Below are 18,047 nucleotides of genomic sequence, written 5' to 3'. Positions count from 1 at the left end.
AAATTTCTTTGCAACATTCTAAGAGAACCTAAACCCACGAGAACTTCTGGGAACAAGATTATGCTAGCAAAGTAGGAAATGGAAATGGGATGCAATAGTATCCCAACTTTCAACAGAAATTCGTCATCTTTCCTTTATATTACATCTGAATAAAAAAAAAAAAGAACGAAGAGAATGGGGTGGCTTAAAATGGGTGGAACACTGGAACAGACAAATCATGCAGACAAACAAATTGAACAGAAGTGAAGGAATGATGAACCACCACCATGGTGGGCTCTGAAGTCGTATCCTTCCTTTGCCATTTCCATTTGCAGGGATGCAAGAACATTGTATTGTATTGTATTGTATGATACCTCAAAGTTGCACCAACCCAGGCTCTGTAAGTGCTCGGGTTTCAGAAACAGCAAAACCATTTTTTCTGCATCGACGAACAATACTTTCTTAAGCCCAAAAAAAGAAAAATAGTGGGTTATTTGGTGCGAGGAAAATGTAAAGACTTACCGGAGATGGGTAATGATAATTCAGATCCGTCTGCTGCTGCTGCTGCTGCCTAGATTTATCCATGCGTGGTGCACCGCCGCCAGCACCCACGGCGGTTCCCGCGGATTTCTTCTCATCCCTTGCCTTGCTGAATATTACTGTAAATCCTTCTGCGGATGCCGGGTTGTTCACATCCCACTCCCCAAATTTTGGCAGCGCCCGGCCCTTATCCTGCTGCAATCGATCCCACACACGAATCACGATCCCCAAAAAAAAAAAAAAAAAAACCAAACAAAACAAAAAATGCAAAAAAAATTTAGAATATGCCAGTAATCTGTGTTCATAAATTACATCAGAAGATTCAGAGAAAAACAAGTACTTCTAATCCAAAAACACTGAGAAGGGTAGAAATTTAGAATATGCCAGTAATCTGTGTTCATCAATTACATCAGAAGATTCAGAAAAAAAACAAGTACTTCGAATCCAAAATCACAGTGAGAAGGGTAGAGAATGTTACCGATGCCATCGAAGAAAGATCGCAGGAGCTTCCTAGTGAGGAATTGTGAAAGGGTGAGAGAGAGAGAGGGGGGGAGAAGAAACACGAGAGAGAGAGAGAGAGAGAGCGAGTCTTAAGGAGAAGAGAGAGGCAGGGATTAATAACAGAAGGGAAGAATAGACGGTGAGCAGTGGAGGGAAGAAGGTGCATGCACGCTGCAAATTCCACGTATAATTCCCTAACTGCGTGTTGACGATTGACTCCAAATTATTTAATTAACAGCTCTTGGACTTGCACACGCATCTTAAATGCTGCTTCGCAACGGAAGCATTCACCATTACTCACCTTCTTCTTTTAACGTTTTTGAACTTCTATTTTATTGCTTTCAAGTTTTTAATATGCCGGTGGAAATTCCAACTTCTAACTTTTCTTAGGGGTTTAATACTTAACATTGTTTGAAGTCTTACCATAAGTCGGTTGACCATATCTTGTTACGCTGCGTAGGATAAGCTGGCTTTAAATAGACTGGAAAAGAGAATTGTTTTTTTTTTTTTTTTGAACGTAACGGTTAGATAGTCTCTCATCCATAGCCCTTTGCGTGCTAGTTTGTACTTAGTCCATGAAGTGAAGGCTTGGGTCGTCCCCCGGAAACAAATTTTGGGCCCGTTTTGTTGCTCATTGTTGTGCGCAAGATATAGAATCGCAGTTATGGTGATTAGGATTGATTATCTGTTACACTTCGCGAGAGAGCGAGAGAGAGAGTATTGTACCGCCGCACTCTCTGTATTTTCTTTCCGATAATAGTGAAATCCTTACAACTCCATGGATGTAGGCAAAATTGTCGAATCACGTAAATATTGTCTTGTGCGTGTGATTGATTTTTCTTTGGTGTGTATTTTTTTTCTATTTTGTTTCTCGCGGGTTTCAGGAATTTGTTGTTAATTCCCAACAACTGGTATTAGAGCCTAGGGTTAGGTTTGAGTGGGAGCAATGACAGAGGAAGCAGGAAAGATGCCTGGAATAGAAAAGTTCGACGGCACAAACTTTGGATTCTAGAGGATGCAAATCAAAGATTATCTCTATGGGAAGAAGCTGCATCTACTGCTTCTAGGAGAGAAACCTACGACTATGAAGGACGAGGAATGGACTCTCCTTGATAGAAAGGTACTGGGAGTTATTAGATTAACTTTGTCTAGGTCTGTTACACACAACGTTGTAAAGGAAAAGATCACAACAGATTTGATGAAGACTTTGTCTGGTAGGTATGAAAATTCGTCAGCAAACAATAAGGTACATCTGATGAAGAAACTGTTTAATTTGAAATGTCAGAGAATGCATCAGTAGCACAACATCTAAATGAGTTTACACTATCACAAATCAATTGTCGTATGTAGAAATTGATTTTGGTGATGGGATTCGTGCATTGATAGTTTTGGCTTCTTTGCCGAACATTTGGGAGGCAATGAGGATGGCTGTAAGCAACTCCACAAGAAAAGAAAAACTGAAGTATAATGACATACAAGATTTAGTTCTGGTCGAGGAGATTCACAGAAGAGATGCAGGTGAAACCTCAGGATCTGGTTCTGCCCTAAACCTTGAGACAAGAGGTAGAGGTAATGACCAAAATTCAAATCGGGGCAGATCAAAATCCAAAAATTCTAATTGGAATAGAAGTAAATCTAGATCTGGCCAAAAAGGACAATGCTAAAATTGTGGGAAAACGGGTCACTTTAGGAGGCAATGCAAAAATCTTAAGAAGAAGAATGAGGATGATTTAGCTAATGCTGTAACATAAGAGGTACATGATGCATTACTCCTTGCAGTAGACAATCCACTTGATGATTAGGTTTTGGACTCAGGAGCTTCGTTTCATACCACTTCACACCATAAAATCATACGAAACTATGTTGTAGGTGATTTTGGAAAGGTGTATTTGGTTGATGGTACAACCTTGGATGTTGTGGGTATGGGAAATGTCTGAATGTTGTTGCCCAATGGGTTTGTTTGGTTACTGGAGAAGGTACGACATATTACTGACCTGAGAAGGAGTCTAATTTCTATTGGACAACTTGTTGATGAAGGGCATACAATGTTGTTCGTTGGTGGCACTTGGAAGGTTACAAAGGGTGCCAGAGTATTGGCTCGTGGAAAGAAATCTGGTACTCTATACATGAGCTCAAGTCCAAGAGACATAGTTGCAGTTGTTGAAGCAAGTGTTGATACAAGCTTATGACACCGCAAACTTGGTCACGTGAGTGAGAAAGGGATGAAGATGTTGTTGTCAAAATGGAAACTACCAGAATTGAAGTCCATTGATTTTGACTTGTGTGAAAGCTGCATCTTAGGAAAGCAAAAAAGGGTGAGTTTCTTGAACACTGGCAGGACACTGAAGGCTAAATAATTGGAGCTAGTGCACATAGATTTGTGGGGGCCTTCTCCTGTTGCATCCTTTGGGGGCTCAAGGTATTATGTTACTTTCATTGATGATTCAACTAGAAAGGTATGAGTTTATTTTCTAAAAAATAAATCTGATGTATTTGAAACTTTTAAGAAGTGGAAGGCTATGGTTGAGACAGAGACATGTTTGAAAGTAAAATGTTTGAGGTCGGACAATGGAAGAGAGTACATAGACGGAGCGTTCAAAGAGTATTGTGCTGCACATGGAATAAGAATGGAGAAGACCATTGCTGGGACACTATAGTAAAATGGTGTGGCTGAACACATGAACAAAACTCTCAAGGAGCGTGCTAGGAGTATGAGGTTGCATGTTGGACTATCAAAAACTTTCTAGGCTGATGCTATTAGTACTGCAGCTTACCTGATAAACCTTACCTTCAATTCCCATGGAGTTCAAACTTCCTGAAGAGGTTTGGAGCGATAAAGTGGTAAAGTTTTTTCACTTAAAAGTTTTTGGTTGTATTTCTTATGTTCATATTGATTCTGATGCTTGTAGTAAACTTGATGCAAAGTCTAAAATATGTTATTTCATTGGCTATGATGATGAGAAATTTAGCTATCGGTTTTGGGATGAACAAAACAGGAAAATCATTAGAAGTAGAAATGTGATATTTAATGAAGAGGTTATGTACAAAGACAGGTCAACTGTAGTGTTAGATGTCACAGAGTTAGATAAGAAGAAATTTGAATTTGTTAACTTAGATGAGTTGACTGAAAGTACTGTCTAGGAAAAGGGTGAAGAGGATAAGTAAAATGTAGAATCATTGGTAAATCAGAGTATGTTGACTTTGTTGTAATCCCAAAAGAGGGGGAGGGGTGAATTGGATTTTTAAAGTTTTTCTCTCCCAAGTCAAATAGCCAGCAGCAGTATTTCACAAACCTAGGGTTAATCTAGAGCATATATAAAATAAAATAATAAATATAGCTGAATTAAATTTGCACAACTAAATCAACCAAGCATGCACAGTATAGTAAAGCGAGTAAAGTAGAGATAACACCATATATGTTATCGAGGTTCGAAAAATGTGCCTGCATCCCCGCCTTGGCTCGCAAGCCCGAGGATTCCACTACCGCTCACTTAACGGGTGGAGTGGCACCGGTTTCAACCAGTTCAAATTACCGGAGTTGACCTCAACCTTTACATACAATCTTTATGGGCTAGATTATCACCCCTTCAGGCCACACCTGGAATACAGAAAATAATCAATACAAATTTCGTGTACAAAAATACGTGCTTCTCCAATAAGCAGATTTGTACCAGTATAACCAATGCACTTCAAAATGATAAGATCTATAAGCTCAGTGAAGACAATATTACAACTCTCTAGATAATGTCAGTGTGGCAATCAAAGTGTGAGAATGTGCTATGATAATATCTTTGAAACGATATATATAAATATATCAACCACAAATAGGGTTTCAAAGATTTCAAGAGTATAATCAAATATCTCAAAAATATTTCTAGAATCTCAAACACAAGAGATATTTAGAACACAAGTTTGTCAAAAATATTTTCTTCAAACAAACATAAGACAAGCTCAAGAGTCTTGCAATAACAATGCAAAGACTCACAAGCTTATAAAAGTTTCCCCACAAAATAAATTTATGGATTAAATTAATAGGGAAAAACATTCGGGCTTAACTCTCTTTAAAATCAACAATCAATCATAAACAAGAGAGTGTAAGCTTGCAATGAAAGTGTAGGTAATTTAAAAACACACTCACTCAATATGATTTTGCAATGGAATGAGTAAAAGGTGAGGTATATAGGCTTGTATAAGAATGTGTAGCTCAAAGAATTTCAGAGAGAAATTTTCTTAATCAAGGCACAAATTAATTCTTAATCTTTGCAAATGAGGGTATATATATAGCCTCTACCAAAAAATTGATTGTTGGGACATAGAGCGAATTATTAAAATTGTTTAATAAGCTTTTAATCTAATTTACTCTTAATTAACCTCAGTTACCACGGTTAAAAATATGACAACCGAAAAGTTTCGGTTGACTATATCTTAAGTTCGGTTGACTATATTGATAAGTACGGTCGACCAAGGCACTTTTGAATTACAGTTATAGTCAACTAAATTAAGGCGATTTTGAAAACGTTCGAGGTTCGGTCGACTATATTTGAAATTTAGTTTGCTATTCATATGGTTCGGTCAACTCAATCATAAATGAATTAGAAGTTTGGTTGGCCGAATAGTTGGGTGTCAGACACGTGCCAGTTCGGTCGACTGTGGAAGATACGTTCAAAAACGTTCGGTCGACTGAAACTTGGTCAAATTGTTGACCTATGAATGGTTCGGTCGACTGAGCTAACTATAACTAGCTGGGTTCGGTCGATTGAGTGACTTTCAATTATATTTTAGGTCCTGATTTTGAGTATAGTTTACCTCTGTTTGCATAGTTATGATTTGTAAGATAGAGGGGATTTGTGCAAGTGATGTGTAAGGACCTAGGGTCGATCTAAGGTCATTGAACTTATAGTCCTACCATGCATGCAGTGCATTAATTATTACAACCTTTTGATTATTACAGACCCGAATTAACTTAAATATAAAATACAAATGTAAACAATTTGGTCTTCATTTCCTCGGAGTCACCATACGCCACCAAGTGATATGATTCTTTTCCATTTCATGCGTAGAGTGATCCTACACACAAACTCAGGGCATAGGTTAAATACAAAGATATTTGTTATTATCAAAACGAGATATGACCAATAAGGTCAACATTCTCCCCGTTTTTTATGATGACAAATATTTCATACAAAAGTGGGTATAGGCATGAAAGGCTCCCCCTGAGAATATGCATAAAGGAATTTTAAAACTTAAGCATATAAGGAAAGGAAGACATGCAATCAAGATGTTTACCCAGTTTTGCCTACTTCTCCCCCTTTTGGCATAAGCAAAAGGGCTAAGGTAGAAAGGATAAAAGCTTATAGGCAAGCAATGCATAATAGTCATCTAAATACAAGATATGGTTTTGGAAAAAGAATTTTTAGAAATTTTGGCAGCATGTCGTTTGAAAGTGGCGTAGTTCCCAAAAAAAAAAAAAAATCTGGATATTAAAGACCTGATTGATTTTAAGTTTATAATAATCCACAACAATCAACTCAAACAGTCTAGTATGGATCAAAACAATTAATATAAGTATAGCTGTCAACATCCAAGAGATAAAATAATCATGTAGTGCAAATGAATAACACAAATAATCTCATAAAGTATGAAGTATAGCAAGGATAGACTTAAATTTTCAGAGCCGTAGTTTTCTAAGTTAAATAGCTCCCCCTAAGTTTGTGCACACTATCATAGTTTTAGGTGGCATCTCTACTATGCATTAGACCTAACTCACGTCTAATCTGTATAAATCTATCCTCCTATAGAGGTTTTGTGAATATTTCAGCCCACTGTTCATCAGTGCACATGAACTCAAGTGTCACATCCCCCTTTTGCACATGATCACAAATAAAATGATGTCTAATTTCAATGTGTTTGGTTCGTGAATGTGAGATGAGATTCTTTGAAATATTGATTGCACTAGTGTTATCATATTTGATTGGAACCATGTCATAGTGTCACGCCTCGAACCCGACAATGGGACCTAGGGTGTGATGTAGTAATCTAACCTATCCCTGTATCATACATAACACTATAATGAATGAGGGTCTGATCCCGTGGGGTTCCTGTACACCCTATACACATTCACATACACGACATATACACAGCGGAAAAGTTCATTCCATACATACATAGTACCATACTAGAGTCTATACGAATAGAGTCAAAGCTCCATATTACAAAACACAACCCAGGGTGCCCACAGTACCCAAAACGACAACCTTGTTACAGTCCAAGTACTTACACGAGTACTATACGCAGTAAATCGACCACCACGCTCCTAACACAAGGACACTAGTTCCGGTTACTCGAAAGGCTTGAAAACATGTACGTACGATAGGGGTGAAACACTTCTCAGTAAGGCAGAAAATTAGATTATATCGATGTGTGGCATATGAGTGTTATCATGACATAAAACATACACAGTTCAGTTCCAGTATTTCCACAAAACACTTCCAGTATAGTTCTCAACACACACACACACATGATCAAGTAACTCGGTATCGTCACACCCTTCAGCACGAAGCCGACCCGCATTACATGGCGTCCTCGGCACATGGCATAGCTCCAGGCTCCCATGGCATCGTACCGGTACATCTGGTGGATTCACACCCTTCGGTGATCAGCCGGTAAGAGGCTATATTTCACGCCCTCAGATATAGAGCTGGACACTCTTGCCACTGGCAGGTGGTATTTCACACCCTCGGATATATAGTCGGTCACTCTTTCACAACCTGAAACAACTTGGAACTCACGTTCCCATATCTCATTTCAGCAATTCACAACTCAATGCATATTCATATAATAGTTCATTCCACACTCGTTTGGTAATCACAAAATCACGATTTTCAAAATACAGTTTAAAACAAGTCAAGGCAAGACCATCTCCATAACACAATATATTCAACAATATATATCCACAGTTTTCCAACGAAACCAGAGATGCAACCCAACGCCCCCTTTTCCCAAAATTGTAACATGAAAACCCCGTAATTTTTACCCGTTAGATTTCTCCAAATAAGTAGTCAAAACACACACAAGATCGTGAACCACAGTTTTACCAAATCCGATTTCGAAAATAATCGATATAAATAGAATCCCCTTACCTTTCCTTGAAAATTCAACCCAAACTCTATGGCTCCTAAACAGCGAACCGAATTCCCAAAACCTATAAATCACAGTACAATGCATACTCACAATTACATTCTCTACAGATCTACTAAAACAGAAATGAAAATCGAGCCTTACCTCGATTTTAGATCAAAACCTGAAAATCCTCAAAACGAAGATCCGTTCCACAAATCGCAAAGAGAATCCTTTCCTGATCCTCGCTGTAACGTCGAATCGTCGATTCTAACGAGGAACGACGAAGAAATCTAGAGAGAGAGAGAGAGAGTTTGACTTCGAGTTCTAGATAGAAACAGAGAGAAAACCTTGATAACTTAGCTTCTAAGCAAAGAAATGGATATTTATAGAGTCTTTGACTCGGCCAACCTTGTCAACGAGGCGGCGTCTTCGTCAATGAGCCAGTGAAGGAAATTCATCAACGTAGCGGTGGTCTCGTCAACGAGCCAGAGATTTCTAGATTTCCAAAAATCTCTCAGCTTCTCCTCGTCAACGAGCCTCTGCATTTCGTCACCGAAAAGTAGAAGGACTTTCATCGACGAAACTATGGCATCATCAACAAAGCCTGCTCAATTTACTGTTTTACCCCTTCTCATTTATTTATTCCATATCTCACGGGTCGGGTTCTTACAACCTCCCCTCCTTACAAAAATTTCGTCCTTAAAATTTGCAATCTCTTATTATGAACTCATCCACCCAACCAAATTCACATACTCGACTCTAAGAAGAGTCGGCGGCCACTTACAACGCAGCCCCGTCACAATACATATATGCCCTCGCTTATGGCCGAGGAATACAATGGTTACATACATATATCGTCTCGGAAGTTCATAATATCTCACACACTCCCAGAGACTAACCACATATCATAACACAATAGTAGAGTAATGCACACATACTCAACTGCTTCTACTATCAAAACTACAACTCAGAACAACTGTGGATACTTCCGGCATATCTCCGCTTCCAATTCCCAAGAAGTTTCCTCAACCTCGTGATTCCGTCACAATACCTTCACTAGTGGTATATCCTTGGTACGTAGCTTATGAACTTTATGGTCTAGAACCTGAATGGGTACCTCCTCGTACGCTAAAGTATCCCTAATTTTTAAGTTCTCGTAACTAATAACATGTGACGGATACGACACACACCTCCTCAACATGGATACGTGGAACACGTCATGGATCCTTCAGAGTGCTGGGGGTAGTGCAATCCTGTAGGTTATGAGACCCATTCGCTCAAGAACTTCAAATGGTCCGATATAACTCGGGCTCAGCTTGCCCTTCTTCCCGAATCTCACTATCCCTTTTATCGGAGACATTCTTAGGAATATCTTACCCCCACCTCGAATTCCAACTCATGGCGGTGAACATCTGTGTAACTCATCTGCCAACTTTGAGCCGATTTAATCCTTTCCCGGATCAAACCCACATTCTCAGACGCTTGCTGCACGAGTTCAGGTCCTAAAACCTGACGTTCACTAACATCATCCCAATACAGAGGAGACCGACACCTCCGACCATATAGAGCCTCAAACGGTGTCATCCCGATACTAGCATAAAAGCTATTATTATAGGCAAACTCTATTAGTGGCAGAAACTGCATCCAACCACTATCGAAGTCTAACACACAAGCCTGTAACATATCCTCCAAGATCTGTATTGTTCTCTCCGACTATCCATCAATCTGGGGTTAGAACGTTGTATTGAAAGTAAGCTTTGTCCTCGGTGCTTCCTACAAGCTCTTCCAGAATCGAGAGGTAAATCTTGGGTCTCGATTTGACACAATGGACACTAGTACCCCGTGCATTCTAACTATCTCATGTACGTACAGGTCTGCTAGCCTACTCAAAGGGTAGCTAACCTTCATCGATACGAAGTGAGCAGATTTCGTCAACCTATCCATGATTACCCAAATGACATTTTGCCCATGAAGAACTGACGGCAATTCGGTCACAAAGTCCATGGAAATATGCTCCCATTTCCACTCCAGAATAGCTAAAGGCTGTAACGGCCCTGCCGGTCTCTGATGTTCAGCTTTCACCTACTGACACGTTAGACACTGCTCCATGAACTGAGCAATCTCCCTTTTCATACCACTCCACCAGAAGGTCTTGCGCAAATCCCGATACATCTTCGTGCTACCAAGATGTATCGAATACAAAGAACGATGTGCTTTTTCCAGAATCATCCTTCTGATTTTGTCATAGTTTATAACAAACAACATGGTTCCAAACCTCAACACACCTCCCTCAGAGATGTTAAAATTCGTGGCCAACCCCTGTTGTACTTTCTCCACAGTCTCAGCTAACTCCATATCACTAGCCTACGCGGCTTTAATATGCTCAAACAAAGTCGGCTAGATCACCAAGCTAGCAATGAAAGCCTGATGATCTCCAGCCACCAACTCTATGTCAATGCTTTCCAGGTCCTGTCTGATATGATGTTGAGCTACAACTGCAGATACTACTGCATGCTCCGCCTTCTGACTCAACGCATCAGCTACCACATTAGCTTTTCCCAGGTGATAATTGATGATGCAATTGTAGTCTTTGATCAGCTCAAAACATCTTATTTGCTTCATATTCAACTCCTTCTACATGAAAAAGTACCTGAGGCTTTTGTGGTAAGTGAAAATCTCACATTGAACACCATACAAGTTGTGTCGCCAGTTCTTCGGTGCATAAACTACAGCAGCTAATTCCAGATCATACGTAGGGTAATTCTTCTCGTTTCCTTGAGTTTCCAAGAAGCATAAGCTATTACCTTACCCTGTTGCATAAGCACACATCCCAAACCCTTTAGATATGCATCACTATAAATCACAAAACCGCCATCCCTAGAAGGAATGGTCAAGACCAGAGCAGTAACCAACCGCTGTTTTAGCTCCTGGAAACACCGCTCACAATCTTTGATCCAATCAAACTTTACCCCATTCCTGGTCAATCATGTCAGAGGTCCAGATATCTTAGAGAATCCCTCCACGAACCGATGATAATAATCCGCCAGTCTTAGGAAACTTTGATCCTCCTGCACACTCTTTAGTCTCACCTAGTCGACCACAACTTCAACCTTGTTAGGATCAACTAAGATACCGCCCTTAGACATCACATGGCCTAAAAACGTGACCTGATTCAACCAAAACTCACATTTCTTCAGCTTGGCATACAAATTCCTCTCTCGCAGAATCTGTAGCACCAACCTCAGATGGTATTCATGCTCTTTCGAACTCCTCGAGTATACTAGAATGTCATCGATAAACACCACTACAAACTGGTCCAGGTACTCATGGAAAACCTTGTTCATAAAATCCATGAACACTGCCGAAGCATTCGCCAACCCAAAATTCATGACTAAGAACTCGTAATGGGCGTATCTGGTTTGGAAAGCAGTCTTCGCAACATCCTCAGATTGAACCCTCACTTGATGATACCCTGACCGTAGGTCGATCTTCGAAAAGACCTGTGTCCCCTGCAATTGGTTAAAGAGATCATTAATACGAGGTAACGGGTAACAGTTCTTCACAGTCACCTTATTGATCTCATGGTAATCAATGCACATGCGCATCGACCCGTCCTTCTTCTTCACAAACAAAACTGGAGCTCCCCAAGGCGAAACACTAGGTTGGATAAAGCCATTGTCCAGTAATTCCTGCAACTGCTCCATCAACTCCTGAAGTTTTGCTGGAGCCATATGGTACGGAGTTTCAGAGATTGATGCCTTGCTAGGCAGCAACTCTATAGCAAACTCCACCTCACGAGCTCGAGGTAAACCGGGTAAGTCTTCTGAAAACACATTCGGGAACTCGTTAACCACTCAAATATCCTCGAGCTTCAACTTATTACGAAGTGGTTCCTTTATGCAAGTTAGGTACCCCTGACATTCGTCCAAGAGTAGCCTCCTCGCCTGTAATGCCAATAGAATCTGTGGCGTCAAAGGCACACACAATCCCACAAACTCATACTCCTGCTCCCCAAGAGGTCTGAACACTACTACCTTTCCACGATAGTCAATCATAAAATAACTGAAGGATAACATATCCATCCTCAATATGACGTCAAAACCAGACATATAGTACACCATAAGATTCTCTGGTAGCAGCCTTCCTTGAATTTCCATTGGGCAGCTTCCTAACATCCTCCTACAGGACTTTACACTCCCAAATGATGTAGTTATAGATAGCCCGCTATTCATAACTTGGGTCTCAACCCCACATAGCTTTACGAAGTTCACAGATACAAATGAATGAGTTGCCCTTGAATCAAATAAAATAAAAGCTCTATTTGAAAGCAAAAATAAGGTACCTATCACTATATTCCTTACACGGTCAGCATCCGCTGGAGTAAAAGAATATACCCTCGCCAGAGCTGTGTTCGTCTGGCCGGTTCCCTGAGGTAGTTGATTGCTACCCCGGTTCACACTATATACAGGCGTGTCTCTCTTCGGTGCACGGCAGTCATAAGCCATATGGCCTGGTTTGCCACAACTGTAACAGTTACCCCCAAATGACTAACACTCACCTTCATGCCATTTGTGGCACCTAATACAATGATCACGCGATTGATCCACCTGAGAACCCTGACGCTCGGTATTCTAGAGGTAACCCGAGCCATGGTTCCTCTTCTTCCATGATCCATGACAAGAACCAGATGCCTCTTCTTCGGTTCCTGATCCACCTCATCCTCCCGGATTCCGGTCTCGATCACAGTGGCTTTATCCACCAAAATCGAAAACTCACGGATCTGCAGCATACCCACTAATCTACGGATGTCTTTCCTCAGGCCCTTCTTGAGCCTTCGAGCCTTCTTGTGCTCATTCGAGACCAAAAACAGCGTGAAACGGGATAGCTCTATATACCGAGTAGCATACCCCTACATCGTCATATCTTCCTGTGTTAGAACAGAGAACTCATCTGCCTTAGCATCACGTGTGGAGGCCGAGAAATATCTCTCAAAGAACACTTCCTTGAAGCGGCTCCACGTCATCTCTGTAGGACCAGCTCTTTGCTTCTCCAGCAGACTCACCGCAGTCCACCATCGCCCAGCCTCCCCAGATAGTTGGAAGGTAGCGTAGATGACTCTCTGCTTATCTGTGCAGTGTAGGACCATGAAATGGAATTTCAAATTTCCTTATTCATATTTAATTTTCAAGTGCTTAAACCTTTAATTCTTTGTTAATCACTCATGTGCTTCAACTTACTCACTCTTGAGAGATCAAATAAAAAAATTTTGTGCCATCTTTTAAATATTCTTTGAGCGTTAGTTTTGAGTTTCAAATTATATCTTTCTTTGTGAGGAAATTTTCTATCATAAGCATTTTTATAAGCTAGTCGCGTTGTCTTTAAAAAACAAGGGATGTATTAATGTCCTTGGGTTGCTACTTGGACCAACAATTTGGAGGTCTCTATAGCGAAAATGCAAGGTATTCATTAGGAACTCCTTTTTATTCTCTAGGGGGATTAAGCTTCATCACAACGTGAAACTTAGTATTTTCGATCATAATAATCAAAACTTTCATGTTATGGAACAGAGAAAAAGAAAAAACACTAAAAAAAGAAGAAGCAAAAAGTCCTTAAAATGGGCTATTAAGGAGCCATGACAATATACACTGCTGGTTAACCCCAAACACTATGCCTTGGTCAAAATGGATCAAGCTCCACCCACCTCTATTAATTTTGTCCTCCATCCCTTTTTTGTAATTTTCTTGCCTTTTTAACAATTTTTTTTTTCTCCTATTTAGTATTTGAGGACAGTCCAAAATGGTTTAGAGAAGTTCAAAACTCATTGGCAAAAAAAAGCAAGATTTTTTTTTAAAAAAAATTATTTTTAAAAGCTTTTTTTTCCCTAAATTTTTAGCCTTCTTGGATTTTTTTTTTTTTTAATTTGAATATTTTCCAACACACAAGTTAAAGTTTTATTTCAAACAAAAAAATTCTAAAAACAATTAAAACTAAAATAAATTAGGTGCATGATAGGCTAAAGTAACTTTTCATCTCCCTTAACTAAGTTCTACACATTACTATTATAATTTTGTGATTAGTCATTAAATGTTTAATATAGTACCAAATTATAAATTTAAAAACAACTTCAATTATTGCGTTTTAAAATAAATTGTTCATTGTGTAGACACCTTAATTTTTACTAGGTCATTTCAATTAGAAAATAGGGGTGCTGAATCAAATTAGTCCAGGTTGTAAAGGTTGGGGTTGTGGATTGTTAATGGATTGTTCCTAAGCTCCTAAGTTAATCAGGTTGCATTTCATTTGCTTAGCCATTCATAAGTGCCTTTACCTGGTTATTTCATGGAAATTTTAAGTGAGGTTAGGAAGGTTTAAAAATCCTTTGTGTCCTCAAAATTGATTGGTTAATTGAACATTTTAATTCCTAATCGTTTCATACATAAGCGAGAGCCTGAGCATGCATAATAAAGTAATACATTTTATTAAAGGGAGCTCGTGCCCAAGGTATGGAATATAGGAAAATATCGTACAAATACATAAGGGGAAATATAGGGAATAAATGTGTGGATACAGGAAATTACAAAGGAAATACAAGAGAAAATAAAATCAAATCAAAATCTTCCGAGGTCTTGTCCAACCATATTCTGAAGCATCTCGAGGGCCTTGTTCACCAGATTAGAAAGAAAAATCAGAAAAGTTAGAGTTGTTAAATGAAAATTCAGAATAAACATGTGCGCAATAAAATTACTGTCATATGGAAACAAGTTTTTAAGAGAAATTGCAAATTGTTGAAATATTCCCTCCTTAGACTCGCTGCCTGAATCTTCATTAATTAGAGAATTAACCGAATCGCGAAAATTGGGGAACAAATTTCTGTTGGAACATATTTCTGCTGGGAAGGAAAGAAGGAAGAAAAGACTAATTGGACCTTACCTAGACTCCCTATAAATAGGGAGGCTATCAATAGAGCAGCAAAGGGGGGGGGGGGGGAGAGACAATTGTGCAATTAACACACAATTGAGCAATTGAGAGACACAATTGAGAGACTGAGAGAAGAAGGTGCAAACTAATAGTAAGAAGCGTAGACAGAGGCAGAAAAAAGTTCCTGAAGTATTCAAAATAGCAGCAACCTTGCGAGGCTCTCAGAAGTTGAAGCCTATCTCCTGAGAAAGCACTTCGTAGTGCCCTCCCAGTCAGAGCCCAGAAGCCAACTCAGAAGCCCCCAGAAGGACCTCTAGATAGACACTCTACAAACCCACAATGTAACGACTCCAAAAATATTTATACAAGATTAGTGTAATAATCCTAAAAAAAAAAATAAATAAATAAATAAAAATAATAATTAATTTAATTATTATTATTAATTAAATAATATAATAATAGAATATAATTATATATATATGTATATATGTATGTACGTATATACGTATGTATGTATATAGGAAGTTAGGAGAGACTTCCTAAACATGCGGGAAGCCTCCCCCCTAAATTTGTTCTCTCTCTCTCTCTCTCTCTCTCTCTCTCTCTCTCTCTCTCTCACAATTTTTCTTCCATTTCTTGACGAAAATGAAGAACGAACATCCTTCCCTGGTCCCAGTTCTGCTCTTCAAAGATTTAACCAGAGAAATTTAATCTTTTGCACGTCGTAGACACCACTCCAGGGGCTAGGGTAAGTAGATTAGATTATGTCAGAATTTATTTTAAAATATGTCTGATTTAAATTGAGTACGAGAATTTAATTATTTCAATGTTCATATTTTATTTTAGAAATATGTCTATTTTAAATTAATTATGTGAATTTAATTATATTTATATGTTTGATTTAAATTAACTTTGTTAAATTAATTATATTGGTTTTATTCAAATATATATCTGAGTTAAATTAAATTACACGAATTTGGCTTTATTTAAATACATGCTTGAGTTAATTAAATTGCGGGGATTTGATCATATTTAGATTTTTAAATAGGTTGGGGATTAAATTTAAATAAGGGGAGTTGATCATACTCGCATTTTTATTTGAATTTACTGAGTATGTATTTATGAGAATTTATTAGGTAATTTATGAAATTATAATTGTTATATAAATTGTTGGGCATGAGTTTAATATATTTTAATACATAATTAAGCATGTTTGGAATTTTACGATGTTATATTTATATTTGATTAGGAATAATGATGAAATTTATCACAAATTTTACGTTTGGAAAATGATGAGAGTATTATACTGTGTTATTGCATAAATTGCAATTATATGTTTTAAGAACCTTGATGGGCCGGATGTGGTGGATGCTCGATACCGTAGCTACAGATGAGTATTAGTGCAACCATACTATTGTGAAAGTGTTGACAGTGGATAGTGGATTTGGCCTGAATATGAGAGTATACACCTGTTTTCGGACTAGGATGTGAGACAAATCACACTTACAGACATAATGTTTTGATTTAGCCTTAGTCGGCCAACCAAGCTAAACCCAGTCTTCGAACCACAGAACCCGGTCATGGGTTAAACATGACATGCATCGGTCAAAAAGGAGTCTTTTATACATATTTGGGTATTTACGTGATTATGGCCTTTAATAGGCATAAATGATTGTTTTGAGAGAAAGTATGGATGTTTATGTATAGATGTGATTAACGAATTATGAATGGATTTTTATTAAAATAAACTTTTGATTAAATTATTTTTACACTGAAACTCATTCTAGCCACACACTGGTGATAATCTAGTCTTTACTGAGAGGTATCTTACCCCAAGTTTTATCAAACATTTCATAGCCTAAATCAAAGTAGCGCAGGGAAAACATGGGTGGGATTAGAAAGAGCAGTTTGGATTAGAGTTGTAAATTTGTTATTTTTGAATATTTTAGAATTTCTTAGGATGTATTAAATTTGATATTGGAGATATTGTGATAATGAAGTTATTTAGTACTCTGGTACAATGAATTTGAGGTTTTCCGCTGTATAAAATTCGAGTCACTACACACAAGAAGGACCAAAAGACTGGAGAAGTCGAAGTGGTAGGCTCGCCAAAGCTTGGGTCCTTAACTACCAAAAATAATATTTATAGAACCTAACTATACCAAGTTCAGTAGAAAGCGGGCAAGTTAGGTATCGATCCACAAAGACTTGAAGCGCAGTTATTAAAATACTTCCAATTTAGTTTACTAAAGCCTTGTTATGAAAAAGAAGTGAAAGATGGTATTTTGCAATGGTGATTGTCTACAACTACTGGAAAGCATGTAAACGAAAGCAAGTAAATCTAAACTACCGGAAAGCAAGTAAATTTCTAAGTTACCCTACTCCTACAAAGTGATACCGTGATATGAATCAGACACTGGACGACATGCCTCTAACTATGCTCATCCAGACTTCTATAGAAGTACTAACCCGAGCGGGCCAAAGCGGGAGAGAGGCGATCAAGGGCACAGGGTAGCAAGGGTGGACCGACTTCCCGAAGTACGGTCGGGAACCGGAGTATACCTTGTCTCAACGATAACGAATACCTCTGCGGTTCCGTAGCCGACTATTTCCCTCTGACTGATATGTAGCAGTACTTATCCTTATCTGCAATCTTTCATCAAACACACATCAAGAAAATGGAAAGCAGTAAATTGAAAGTAGTAAATGAAAGCATGAATAAAAATATCACCACTTTATCATTCCAAACGTCTGTCACTAACACCAAAAGTACAAGAGGAGATCCTAATATACACGGCTGTTGTATGAACGTCACCGGTTGTCACAGGCAGTCGGACACTCCATACACGAACTGAAACTACTATACTCCTATTCTAACTTGGCTCTCAATGCCTTCCTAGGTCTGTCACTAACCTAAAAGAGACCAAAGAGGAACCCAGAGCTTGTGTTCATAGCAAATACTTATAGGCTCTAGGGTTTACAAGGTTTGT

At 38.6% G+C, this 18,047-nt stretch overlaps 1 protein-coding gene across 1 annotated transcript; it reads right to left on the bottom strand.

Annotated features, from left to right (window-relative positions):
• Positions 1 to 75: 75 nt before the first annotated feature.
• Positions 76 to 1,230, bottom strand: LOC131167989 (protein NOI4). The gene is made up of 3 exons (XM_058127111.1): positions 998 to 1,230; positions 502 to 711; positions 76 to 418 (listed from the first exon to the last, which is right to left on the bottom strand). The coding sequence occupies exons 1-3, from the start codon at positions 1,184 to 1,186 to the stop codon at positions 395 to 397; spliced, it is 423 nt and encodes a 140-aa protein (XP_057983094.1). The 5' UTR covers positions 1,187 to 1,230; the 3' UTR covers positions 76 to 394.
• Between the last annotated feature and the right edge of the window lie 16,817 nt (positions 1,231 to 18,047).

Source organism: Malania oleifera, chromosome 11, assembly GCF_029873635.1.
Source record: "Malania oleifera isolate guangnan ecotype guangnan chromosome 11, ASM2987363v1, whole genome shotgun sequence".
Classification (NCBI taxonomy): domain Eukaryota; kingdom Viridiplantae; phylum Streptophyta; class Magnoliopsida; order Santalales; family Ximeniaceae; genus Malania; species Malania oleifera.
Note: the sequence above shows the minus strand (reverse complement) of the source record. Positions and strands in the feature narration are given on the sequence as shown.